A 12,500-nucleotide genomic window follows, 5' to 3' on the forward strand; every position below is an offset into this window, starting at 1 on the left:
CGAGGAAAAAAAATCCTTTTGGTCTTATTCTTAAAATCAGGGGTCCCCGGTCCGTTCTGAAAAAGGCCGGTGTGGGTGTATTTGTTTTAGTCCAGCAATGTGGCGCCTGATTCAGCTAATGAACTAAACGCTGTCTTCAATCAAGACCTTGATAAGTGCCATCAGGTGTCCTAGTGCCGGGCTAAAACAAAAATCTGTACCCACACCGGCCCATGTTGGATACGAGTAGGGACCCCTGCTTAAAGTGTTACATGATGTTTTTCAAAACCTAAAAAGAAAACCAGCTCAGCCTCATTTAAAAAAAAAAAAAACCACAAATAAGCTGTAATGCCAGTTTTTCTTCTGGGAAGATTTATTTTCAGAAACGTGGGCAGATGTAAAGACAGCTGAGGGTTATGATGCCCGTGGTACATGTGTAATGCACTGGGATGGCAGGCCCAGGTCAGATGTGTAGCTGGAACTACAGACACCGGGAAATCTCCTGCAGATTCCTTTAAATCGTAAAATGCCTATCTGTTTTCCACCGCTACGCAGGACACTAGTTTCATTTGAGTCCACACTCTTTGGAATGTAGCATGCTTTGAGAATTCTCAGGGAATTGCAAGAGCGTGTTCGTATTTGACTGCAGTGTGATAAGTTAAAAAGGGGGGGTGGGGAGGTCCTCAACACCCGTCCTGCAGAGCTGTAGGTCTGCTTGGTCCCCCCCCCCCACCTTTTCACCTTAAAAAACCTGAAACTTAACTCAGCACCTAGAAACCAGGTGAGTTTGAGTTAGTTGTGCCATCACCTGCTTTAATTGATGTAATAATACCGGAGGCACACCTGTGGCTCTCCTCACCTGTGGCTCTCCGGGACCTGGGGTGAGGAGCCTCGAGGTGAAGCACAGGTGTCTGAGGCAGACGTTACAGGGCAGTACTGTCTCCTGGGTGGAAGCCATACTGGAAGGTGTCCTGGCCTGGGCTGGGGGTGCCCACGGTTTACAGCCTCCCCGAGGCCTAGTGCAGCTCCTGCATTCTGATGCTTTACATTTTTTTGGCGGTTTTGCAGTTTGTATGAGTTTTTGTACAACTCCGCGATGTTTATAATTCCGATCTTTTTCTGTTTTGATTTGAAGCGCTGTGAGAAGCACAATGACACCCCCCCACACCCCAAACTCAGTGTTCAAACACAATAAATAAATGCTTCAGACATCAACTCTTGGGCAAGTTTTTATTTCAACTGAGAAAGATTGTTTAGCGTTAATTGTGCAGCTTTCTCCAGTGGTTTTGATTTCCTGCTCCACGTTTGCTCTTGCCTTCACAACTTGTAAGCCACTGCTGCATGCTCTGAACTACTGGAGTTAACCTTTGCACTTATAAAATCAAAAATAACAGTTTCCAAAGCCTTGGCTATAATACTGGAATTCTATAGTACTGGCACACAAGGGAGAGTAACAAGCTAACAGAATTGCCACAAATGCTGAAATAACAGCTTTTTTTCATGCAGAAGGGCGTCTCTTAATGCACAATACGTAGAACCTTGAAGCGGATGGGCTGCAGCAACAGAGGACCACACCATGTTCCACTCCTGTCAGCCAAGAACAGGAAGATGAGGATACAGCGGGCACATGATCACCAAAAACTGGACAAAGGAAGGAAACCCACACAGACACGGGGAGAACGTGCAAGCACACAGAAAGGCCCAAGCCGGATTCGAACCCAGGACCTTTTTGTCGTGAGGCGACAGTGCTACCCACTGCACCACCGTGCCACCCTTCTGTGTCCACCGTCTACACAATCTCATGTGGACACCTCCAGCAGGAGAATGCGGCATGTCACTAAGCACATCATCTCAAGTTGGTTCCATGAACATGGCAGTGATTTCAGTTTACTGCAATTGCCTGCACAGTCCCCAGATCTCAATCCAACAGAGCAGTTATGAAGTGGAATGGGAGTATCATTAATTTTTTGGCAGAAACATCTGCAGAAACCATGTGGTGCTATCAGGCATACATAAACCAAAATGCCTAAGGACTGTTTCCATCACTTTGTCATATTATTACAGGCATTTAGCAGACGCTCTTATCCAGAGCGACTTACCCAACTTTTTACATATCATTTACATTGCATCCAAATATGGCTGGATATGTAAACTGAAGCAATGCAGGTTAAGTACCTTGCTCAAGGGTACAACGGCAGTACAACTTGTGCCCTTTAGGTTACAAGCCCATTTCCTTACCCATAATACTACACTTGTTGAATCCACACTGTGAAAAATGCACTGTTCTGGAGCTATTTAGATTCTTGAGAGAGACAGCCTGAAAGCATGTACTGCACAACATACGTAAAAGATGAAAACCGCCCAATATGAGAAAAAATAGCCAAAATTATGACAACCCGCACAAAGCCATTTCCCCCCGGACAAAATCATAAAAGTAGCCCAGCACTGACCGGTGCTAGCATACATAATAAGGTGGCCTGTGAGTGGATTTATTTGTCCAATGAATAATTAGCTTTTCCTTGCGGTTGAATCGCTTATGCAGTACATTTGTAACTGAGTTGTACTTAAAAATAAACATGCGCCAACATTTTCCATTAATAAATACAAATACGCGTTGTGCAATTAGCTCAGTTAAATAAATTAGGCGCAAACGGTGATCAAGTTAGTCCTGTGGCAAGCCGTCATCGAAAGTGCAACGACGTGACGTTGCATCACCTGCCTGTAAGGTGAGGAAGGACCATGCAGTCACGTGGTGGGAGAACAGAATGTTGTTATGTAACAATATGTTGGCCGCCATAATGGCTTCATCGTACGATTCGCTGCCATGACGCCACTTCCGCGGGGAAGGAGGCGTCGCCCATGGTGCTCACTAGGCGTCACGGCCGCACAGTCCTGTGTTCACGGCGTTAAGGACGCAGCACCGTAGCCTTCTAGCTAGCCGCATCTGTCACTTCATTTTAATAACTCATTCCGAAGGCCAGTCGTGTATTTTATACTACATTGTTTCGTTATTATATTATCATTAAGTTGTTTTAATTCTCGTTTTAGATACAGTGAATACGTTGATTTTTAAAAAATGATCAAGAACGGTCATCACGCAACAACCGAAGGCGAAGGAGACGGATCAAATGCCGGCACTACAGCCTGTAGCCCGGAGAAGAGGAAACGTATTGTACGGGTGTGGTGTGACGGATGGTGAGTTATGATATACATTTGACACTCCTCTAGAACGGTAGCAAGCCGTTTTTAAGTTACTAGCCACTCATGTTAGATGGATCGCCGGTGCTGTCGTGCTTGCGTTAGAGGGCTGCGTGCGCAGGGATTATGATAGGGTGGCTATGCAATATTTTGTGGATGAGTATGCTACTTTGAGTGTCGGTACACATGGCTGCTGTTTTTTTCTTCCTTTGAAGCTAGCGTTATTGATGAGATACCTTGCAATTTGTTCTCGTTGGTCAGTTACTGAAGCTACATAGTTAAAATAGGCGAGTTAATCAGCTGTGTGTTGTGTGGGACCCCGCGAACAGCTGCCCGGTGTTTTGATAGTCATGTCAACTGCACCACCAACGAACGTAGTTAGACTGCTAACATGGGCGTATAAGTTAGTTGGTGACATTGGTAAATTATAGAGGTCTAGCTTGCCAAATTAGCGTGCCACTGGAGAGATATTTGAACGGAAGCGCCGGATAGCTACTTTACATTACTTACTTTCATACGATGAAGTCATACAAGCAACCATCGCTGTGTTAATGTGTCCAAGGTCAGTTTAACCTCAACCTCAGAAGGTAACCTGGCTATCGAGCTTGCTAAGTACAAAACAAGCGATTCACGTCATTTGTACGCACCCTCGTCGTTCTAAAGGTCTAGCGACGGAAATAATCGGTATTGTGACAGTCGGTTGCATTAGCTATCAAGTTAACGGAGCGGCGAAAGTTCCCGTACACGTTCATCGCACTAAGTTACATGTTATGTAACATGCTGGCATAGTAAATCATGCACATGAGTTCATTACGCTTTAAAGCTCGCTTTTTGTTCGTTCGGGCATGCAAACATGAAATCATGCAATCAGATTGGGCACCACGTTCATGTAACCAAATTAAGCAATTTGGGCTCCCCAAGTAAAATTATTTGTTGACCCAACCAGGTTTAGCCCAGAGGTCCAGTATTGGCCAAATTTAAATGACGGATCTTTCTATTTTTATAGCTTTGCATTTTTATGTTTCGAAATTTTAACGCAGAGGCATAGGTTGATAGCGATTCTGAATGTGTTTACCAGTCCTATCATAAACTGTGGATGCATCATCAGTTCGGGTGATTTAAGTGTATAAAGACCAGCGGGAGTGCGATATCTCTTAAAATAAGACAAACTGTAGCACTGTCATTTTAGTGCTCATGAATTGTGTTCTCAAAGGATAAATGACTTACAGCTTCAGCACAGGAGGCTGTCTGATATTCTCTGATATTGGCAAGAAATGGCCTAAGACCAAAAAAAAAACAAACAAAAAAACAAACAGTTGACTTGCGTTAGTTGGGCTGGTACGTTTCGCTGAGACGTCCTTGATAGTTCATTACTAACGGTGGACACGCTCTCCGTACACACGACTCACGCGCACTCACGTCAGCTCGGCTGCCTCGTGCCCTTTGGAGCGGAAAAGCTCCATAGAAGGGTACCGTTACGGACGGTCATCAGGAAACAAAACGAAATGTTGTTGTTTCCCCCCTTTCGTCGACAAACAGTTGGAACAGTTAAAAGAGTGCAATTCTCCTGTGTGTAGGCGGGCTTAGCAAGGCCTTAATTCTTGAACATCGAACCTGTACCAGTGGGCTGAAGGATCTGTAGTTGTGTAGTGTTTGCTGTGGCACGCGACTGGTGTGTGGGCGCGAGTCTGTCTCATCACCGTGGGACTGCAAACACAAAGCACAGAGCCAACAAGTCTCAATTGTTTCAGTATTGTTTACAGATCATGTACGTATATCGGAGAGGTAACTAGTGTAAATACAAGTTAAATAAAGTTAAATGTATACTGTATGCGAGCACATGTTGTTGGAAACCGGGCGGGTGGAGTTTATTTATTTTTTTTGCCATCTGAAATGCTTTGAATTGATGTGTTTGAAGACCAGGATTACGGCGGCTTTATCTTGGAGAATTCCAGCCATTTTAGCAGTGTCGCTGCTGCGATTGGGTGGAATGTTGGAGAGTGATTCGGATGCCAGAATATAAAACGGCGCACTGAGCTCCCTACAGAGGGATAATATCAACACAGAGCGCGATGACGCACCATGGCCCCCAACCCCCCGCCCCCACCTGCGGATTTTTTTTCAGATTCCAGGCCTTTTGCCGGCAGACCTGCGCAATCTGTGTGCGCGCAAAACGTTCTGCACATTTCCTATGCCCCCGTTAGTTGAATAACCGCGCGTTTCACCGTAAGATCTGAATGATCTCGGCAGGTTGTTATCAAAGTTTCGAACTTTCCTAGTTTGAGAGTTTTTAAACTATGTCCCTGTGTGTGCGTGCATGCGAGTACAAGCGTGTTTGCGCACCGTTGCGCGCATGCACGTGTGCGCCCGTGTTGACGTGCACGCGTGTTCCGTGTGCTTCCTGGGGTCTCGCAGCCTGCCGCACGCCGAGGCCGGGCCAGGCCCGAATCCTCCCGCGCGGCCGCGACACACCGCAAACACGGCGCACGGCGGGGCAAAGGCCGCCGTCGCCTGGCCAACGGTGCGTAGACGTCACCGCGGCCGCTCTGAAGTCCGCCGGACAGCGCGGTGGGAACTGGGGGAAAGGTTGCCGGGCGAACGCGCGTTCGGGTGACGGGTGAAGGTCCAAGACCCGACCCTGTCCCGTGGGACGTCCTCTCTGCCTGTTTACAGGCCTCAGGAGGGGGAGGGGGGGCCACTCAGGCTAAATCCAGGGCTCGGGGGCCCCTTTACTGGAGGACTAATTCATGTGCAGGTTTACGTTTCCCACGGTTAGTCTGCCTGAACCTTTGAAGAGCAGGTTTTTTTGGAATGTTTTTACAAAATTTTTAGTCGGTGTTCTAGAGCTCCATTGCTTTATTTTACCAAAAGTGACTGTGACATCAGCATTAGAATGTTCAGTTAAGAGCATTCTAATCACATATATGTGATCTTGCACCCTAAAGGTGCTGTGGTAGAACCTCATCACATATGAGTTACTGTCCGTTCTACCACTGCTTTACACCAGGCTGGCCAGTGGAGGATGGGCTCACCCTCTATAGCCAGGTTCCTCTCGAGGTTTCCTCCCACTGGGAAGTTTTTTTTTTTTTAACCTTGCTGCTTGTTTTTTTGGGGGACTAGCCCTGTTGTTTGTCCAGATCTCCTTCTGTTAGGCTACTCTCTAAAGTGTCTTTGTGACAGTGTGATAGAATTGATCAGTTTTGATTTGACTCGATGAGCTGAACCTCCTGGTGCTTTCCTCTTGCTCGGTCTCACAGGGCTCCAGTGCTGACTGCTGTCTTAACAAACACCTCGTCCTGAAAATGCGCCGTGTTGGTTGCCATGACCGCGCTCCCTTGGCCAGCCAGGGGAGAATGGGCTTCCCCTTATATAACCCAGTACCGAGTGCTTATTGAGATGGGTTGCCTTCGTATGGCCTTTTATGGAGGTGACAAATGACTAATCCCCACAGGGTTCTCTTTCTGCTGTTTTAATTCATTTCAGTGTTAAATAAAACTTGTCATTGGTCTTCCCAGTCTCCTGCCCTTCCATTTTCTTTACGTGATTTACTGAGATATTTCTCATTACATTACATTACATTACAGGCATTTGGCAGACACTCTTATCCAGAGCGACGTACAACAAAGTGTATAACCATAACCAGGAACAAGTATGCCAAAAACCCTAGAGGGAAGTACCGCTCCAAGTGCAGGGAACAGCCGCATAGTTCAACTTGGACCCTGAAGGTTAAACTGATTAACACTAACACAAACGAGAACAGCAACAACGCAGTCTATGCAAAAATACAAGCAGTAGTTAAGACAGGTGCATTAACTAAGTCACCTACGAAACAGCTACCTAGTTACAACCCTAAGCTTACAGTCATTTAAGAGATCACAGGGAGGTAGGGAGGGATGGGGAGAGGTGCAGCCTGAAGAGGTGAGTCTTCACCCTTTCTCCCCGCCCTTATCGCATACATCTCTCTTCCTCTGAGTGTACGTAGTGTTATAATAATAATAATGATAACTGTAAAATTGAAACGGGATAATGGGAAGAGAAGGGTCAGATCTCACGTTGTTCATTGGATGTTTTGAATGAGGAGTGAGCACCGATGCGGTATGAGCAGGGACGGTGGGCCGTTTCCCCCATGTGTAGGGGAAAGGTTCGCTGTAGGGCGGAGCTCCGCTGGCTGGGGCCAGATCTGGGTGCGGCTGCTTTGGCCTGGCTGTCATGTTGAGAGTGACCTGTAGTAACCCCGCACTGCACGGATTGGCGCGGGGTCGATCAGGAATCGGCTCGCCGGGCCTGGGCTCACGGGCGCGGGACGCCTTGTTGGCTGCCCTGAGTCCAACACTGTTTAACTGGCCGGCGGGGAAGCGGGGGGGCTGGTCTGTGTGTGTGTGTGTGTGTGTGTGCGTGCGTGCGTGAGTGTGCACATGTGCGTGTGTGTGCGTGTGAGTAAAAGAGAGAGTGTGTGTGTGTGTGTGTGTGTGTGTGTGTGCGTGTTTGTACGTGTTTGAAGCTGGTCTCTGTGTCTGCAGCTAAGCCTCCTTAATATTTCAGCAGTGTCTCCAGTGTCTCACCTGATCCGATCTCCACTTTTCCATCTGTAATAAACAAGCCAAACCACTCCCCCTTCCCCATGGAGGGACTGTACTCTGCACTATGGGACAGGAGAGGGCGAGAGGGGGGGAGAGAGAGAGAGGGAGAGAGAGGGAGACACTATGGGACGAGAGAGGGAGAGAGACAGACTACTCTGTACTGTAAAGAGAGAGAGAAACAGTGTTCTGCACTGTAGCAGTAGAGAGAGCGAGAGTGGGAGAGGGATGGAGTGAGAGGGAGACGAAACCCCTCCCACCCGCCCAAAGGGATCACAGAGCTTCTCCACCCTAGCTCCCCAGTGGTGGAACGAACTCCCCGTCCCTCTCCGAACCTCCCCCTCACTACCCATCTTCCGCCGTGGCCTGAAGACTCATCTCTTCAGACTATACCTAGACTAACCACCACCACGCTGTATATTTCACTCTTTAAAAAAAAAAAAAAAAAACCCTTTTCATGACACTTGTTACATGTTGCCCCATCCCAGCACTTTTTGGTAATTTGTATTTGTCCTAATACTGTAGCTTATTCTTCTGCCTAGTTGGCTTTGCAGAGGTTAGGTCAGAATAGTGTTCACTGTGTGAACTGTGTTCTTGGCTAGAAATAGCTGCACAAAATAAGTATGGTATCTTACTGAACCTGTGTTTAGCAGTTGTCTATGACCATGAAATGCACTTTTTGTACGTCGCTTTGGATAAAAGCGTCTGCCAAATAAATGTAATGTAATGTAAGAGAGGGAGAGACTGCTCTGTGTACTGTAGAGAGAGAGAGAGAGAGAGACTGCTCTGTGTGTAGAGAGGGAGAGGGAGAGAGAGAAAGAGAGGGAGAGACTGCTCTGTGTACTGTAGAGAGAGAGAGAGAGAGACTGCTCTGTGTGTAGAGAGGGAGAGGGAGAGAGAGAAAGAGAGGGAGAGACTGCTCTGTGTACTGTAGAGGGAGGGAGGGAGGGAGGGAGGGAGGCAGACCTCTCTGTGCCGATCGATCCTCGTGGTGAGGTCAGATGAAGGGGAACTCCAGAGGTGCGGCAGAGTTTGTGCGGGGCGCCGGTTTTGTTTACGCCGCCAGATCGGAGGCCGGTGCCCCAGAGTCCCGGGCGGGTTCTGCTGTCCTGGCGGTGGGCCATCGGGAACCGGGACAGAACCGGGACAGAACCGGACCCTCCTGTGTTCCAGGAGTGGAGAGGACTCCGGAGGAAAGCAGGAGTTGAGCATCTGGTTTTTTTTTTCTGCGGGATCTGTGGTGGAATCGTGTGTGAGAGACGGCGGCGGGGTCACGCGCTCGAGCGGCGACCTTTGCCCCCCCCTGCCTGCGGAGTAACCGGCTGCGTAAACAGTTTCACGGTGTGTATTCCCCCCCCTTCGCTACGGGTGTCTAATGTTGTGCCTGATTTAAAAATAAAACAAACAAAGAAACAAAAAAACAAAACCAACGTTGAAGTGTAGCTGCTCCACATGCCACGCACTGCCGGCTCTGTTCGGCTGCAGAGCCGGGACGCGGCCGCACAGGAAGTGATGTCACCGGGCCGTTGCGTTTGTGGTCTGCGGCCGAACTCTGTCGGGCGGTGTCGGTTCACGCGTAGTCTGAGAAGGTAAGCTGATGGTATTCCACCAGCGTAGCGTAGCGCCGCGCTAGCCCCCACTCTCCCCGCTGATATTAATACCGCCCCCCCCTCCCTCTCTGACCCCTCATAATGTGTCGCTCTGTGAAGGTCGCTATAAATAGACAGCACAGGACCCTGTCCTAACCGAGGTACCACTGCGGTCCTGTGAGGGACCAGAGAGGGCTGCACCGTAGGCGCCAAGCTGAGCCCTAAACTCTACCGGTGAAAACGAGCGTGAACAAGTAAAATGAACCCTTTAAGGCGGTGGCTCCCAACCCTCTTCCTGGAAATCTTCCCTCCTGATGGTTTTCATTCCAACCCTAACAAAGCACCCGTCAGTCAACCACTAGAGATCTCCTTGAGCTGCTAATTAGTAGAATCAGGTGTGCCGGATTAGGGTTGGAATGAAAACCTGCAGGACGGAAGATTTCCAGGAACAGGGTTGCGAACCACTGCCTTAAGGTGTGAGGTTACAAATGTGTGATTGGAATGTTGCTGGCTGAACATTCCAATGCTGATGTCGCAATCGCTACTGGTAACTGAATGCGATGGAAGTTCAAGAACATAGATTTGGAACTTTGAAAAAAAAAAAAACGTCCCCAAAAAACCTGGGCTGCGGTAAAATAGTCAAAAAAATTACGTCCTCTGTCTTTTCCTAACCACTTTTCCTTGACCTCGATGGAAAACGTCATGAGGTCAAGGAAAGATGTGAAGGAGAATTCAAAAGGACTTAGGAAAAGACAACCGCGGTGCTAAGAGAATCCGACTGCACTTACACTAGGCTACGTAATTATGCGACGGCGGATGTTTTTGACGTGAGTCTGCCCTGGTGAAACTACAATGTTCCGAAGATGGACTACTAAAAGCGCATCTTAGATACTTCGCCCCGTGCGTTCTTACCGTGTTGTTTTATGCAGGCTATATAAACGTGGACAACCCGGTGAAAAATATTACTTCATTACCAAGGTTGGAATTGAAATAAAAAAGGAATATAGGCTACCAGTCACAAAAGTGAAACGAAATGGTTGTCGCATTGAGAATGGTTGCTATGCTCACCCTCCTGTCCACTCATATTTATCGACATGAATCCCAATTAGTATGATTGTATGAAAATAATTGTTCATACAATTGGCTGGGGCGTGAGGGTCCCAGCGCTGTCAGGTGCAATCAGAGATGCTCCACAGTAACCAGATGCTCAGCTCCTGCAGTCCTCTCTCTCAGTGCTCAGAGCTACAGGAGGTTCAGGCTGTGCAGCCGGGTGTTCTGGGGCTGCATTACATCCCATTCGCCACAGCTTCACTTGGTCCCGGCCCCTCGTGAATCTTCACAAGAATACCCTCACGAATGTTCACAAGAATCCCCTCCCGAATATTCACAAGAATCCCCTCCCGAGTATTCACAAGAATACCCTCATGAATATTCACAAGAATCCCCTCCCGAATATTCACAAGAATCCCCTCCCGAGTATTCACAAGAATACCGTCCTGAATATTCACAAGAATCCCCTCCCGAATATTCACAAGAATCCCCTCCCGAGTATTCACAAGAATACCGTCCTGAATATTCACAAGAATCCCCTCGTGAATCTTCACAAGAATCCCCTCATGAATGTTCACAAGAATACCCTCATGAATATTCACAAGAATACCCCCCCGAATATTCACAAGAATACCCTCCCGAATATTCACAAGAATACCCTCATGAATATTCACAAGAATACCCTCACAAATATTCACAAGAATACCCTCATGAATATTCACAAGAATACCCTCCCGAATATTCACAAGAATACCCTCATGAATATTCACAAGATCTGTAAAAAAAAAAAAGACCTATTTTTGTTTAAGCCAGACCTTTGGACTTTGGATGTTATTTAGTGTGTGTGTGTGTGTGTGAGAGAGAGAGAGAGAGAGAGAGTGAATGCCTTGGGGGTGTGTAGCACCCCGTACTAGGCTCTCCTCTCCTGGCCCGTGAGTCTTAGTCCCAGATTAAGGGCAGCGTAATCCCCCCCCTCCCCCCCCCCCATTTCTGCAAATGTAATTACAGCTGAACGAGCTCTGCACAGCTCTGGAAGGACCAGTCCTGGTCAAATAGTTCTCTGAAATACTTCAACCGCTGGCAGTTTTCAAAGGAACATCAGCTTTCTCCAGTATTTAGAACAGCACTGCTGGTTCAGTACCATGATTTGATGAAAACTCTTGAGAGTTTTCTGGCATATGAAGAGTTCTTTTTTCCGAGTGGGTTTTTTTTTTTTTTTTTGCCCAGTGCACCTTTGACCCAGGTCAGAGCCTCCTAGTTGAGCAGCTGCAGACACAACACTGCCTGCGGGATGACCTCAGTGAGCAGACTGAACACTGCCTGCGGGGTGACCTCAGTGAGCAGACTGAACACTGCCTGCGGGATGACCCCAGTGAGCAGACTGAACACTGCCTGCGGGATGACCTCAGTGAGCAGACTGAACACTGCCTGCGGAATGACCCCAGTGAGCAGACTGAACACTGCCTGCGGGATGACCCCAGTGAGCAGACTGAACACTGCCTGCGGGATGACCTCAGTGAGCAGACTGAACACTGCCTGCGGGATGACCTCAGTGAGCAGACTGAACACTGCCTGCGGGGTGACCTCAGTGAGCAGACTGAACACTGCCTGCGGGGTGACCTCAGTGAGCAGACTGAACACTGCCTGCGGGGTGACCTCAGTGAGCAGACTGAACACTGCCTGCGGGATGACCCCAGTGAGCAGACTGAACACTGCCTGCGGGATGACCTCAGTGAGCAGACTGAACACTGCCTGCGGGATGACCTCAGTGAGCAGACTGAACACTGCCTGCGGGATGACCTCAGTGAGCAGACTGAACACTGCCTGCGGGATGACCTCAGTGAGCAGACTGAACACTGCCTGCGGGATGACCTCAGTGAGCAGACTGAACACTGCCTGCGGGATGACCCCAGTGAGCAGACTGAACACTGCCTGCGGGATGACCCCAGTGAGCAGACTGAACACTGCCTGCGGGATGACCTCAGTGAGCAGACTGAACACTGCCTGCGGGATGACCTCAGTGAGCAGACTGAACGGTCTGTCCTGCGCGAGCGGCGGTCTGCGATTAGCAGCAGCCTGCTTCCTGTCTCCGATAATGCACGGGAAC

General features: G+C 48.5%; 2 protein-coding genes across 2 annotated transcripts in view; both read left to right on the plus strand.

Annotated features, from left to right (window-relative positions):
- sirt7 (sirtuin 7) overlaps nt 1–1,194 on the plus strand; it is a 10,768-nt gene extending 9,574 nt beyond the window's left edge. The window contains exon 10 of the mRNA XM_035399822.1: nt 1–1,194. This exon is cut by the window's left edge and continues 925 nt beyond it. The gene's annotated coding sequence lies outside the window, so the exon portion shown is untranslated.
- A 1,637-nt stretch (nt 1,195–2,831) lies between these two features.
- The window catches only part of pcyt2 (phosphate cytidylyltransferase 2, ethanolamine), a 24,701-nt gene continuing 15,032 nt past the window's right edge, over nt 2,832–12,500 (plus strand). Inside the window, exon 1 of the mRNA XM_035404104.1 lies at nt 2,832–3,174. Within this exon, the coding sequence (XP_035259995.1) occupies nt 3,056–3,174 (119 nt within the window). The 5' untranslated portion in view covers nt 2,832–3,055. The remainder of the gene's footprint in view (nt 3,175–12,500) is intronic.

This window comes from Anguilla anguilla, chromosome 2 (genome assembly GCF_013347855.1).
Source record: "Anguilla anguilla isolate fAngAng1 chromosome 2, fAngAng1.pri, whole genome shotgun sequence".
Lineage (NCBI taxonomy): Eukaryota > Metazoa > Chordata > Actinopteri > Anguilliformes > Anguillidae > Anguilla > Anguilla anguilla.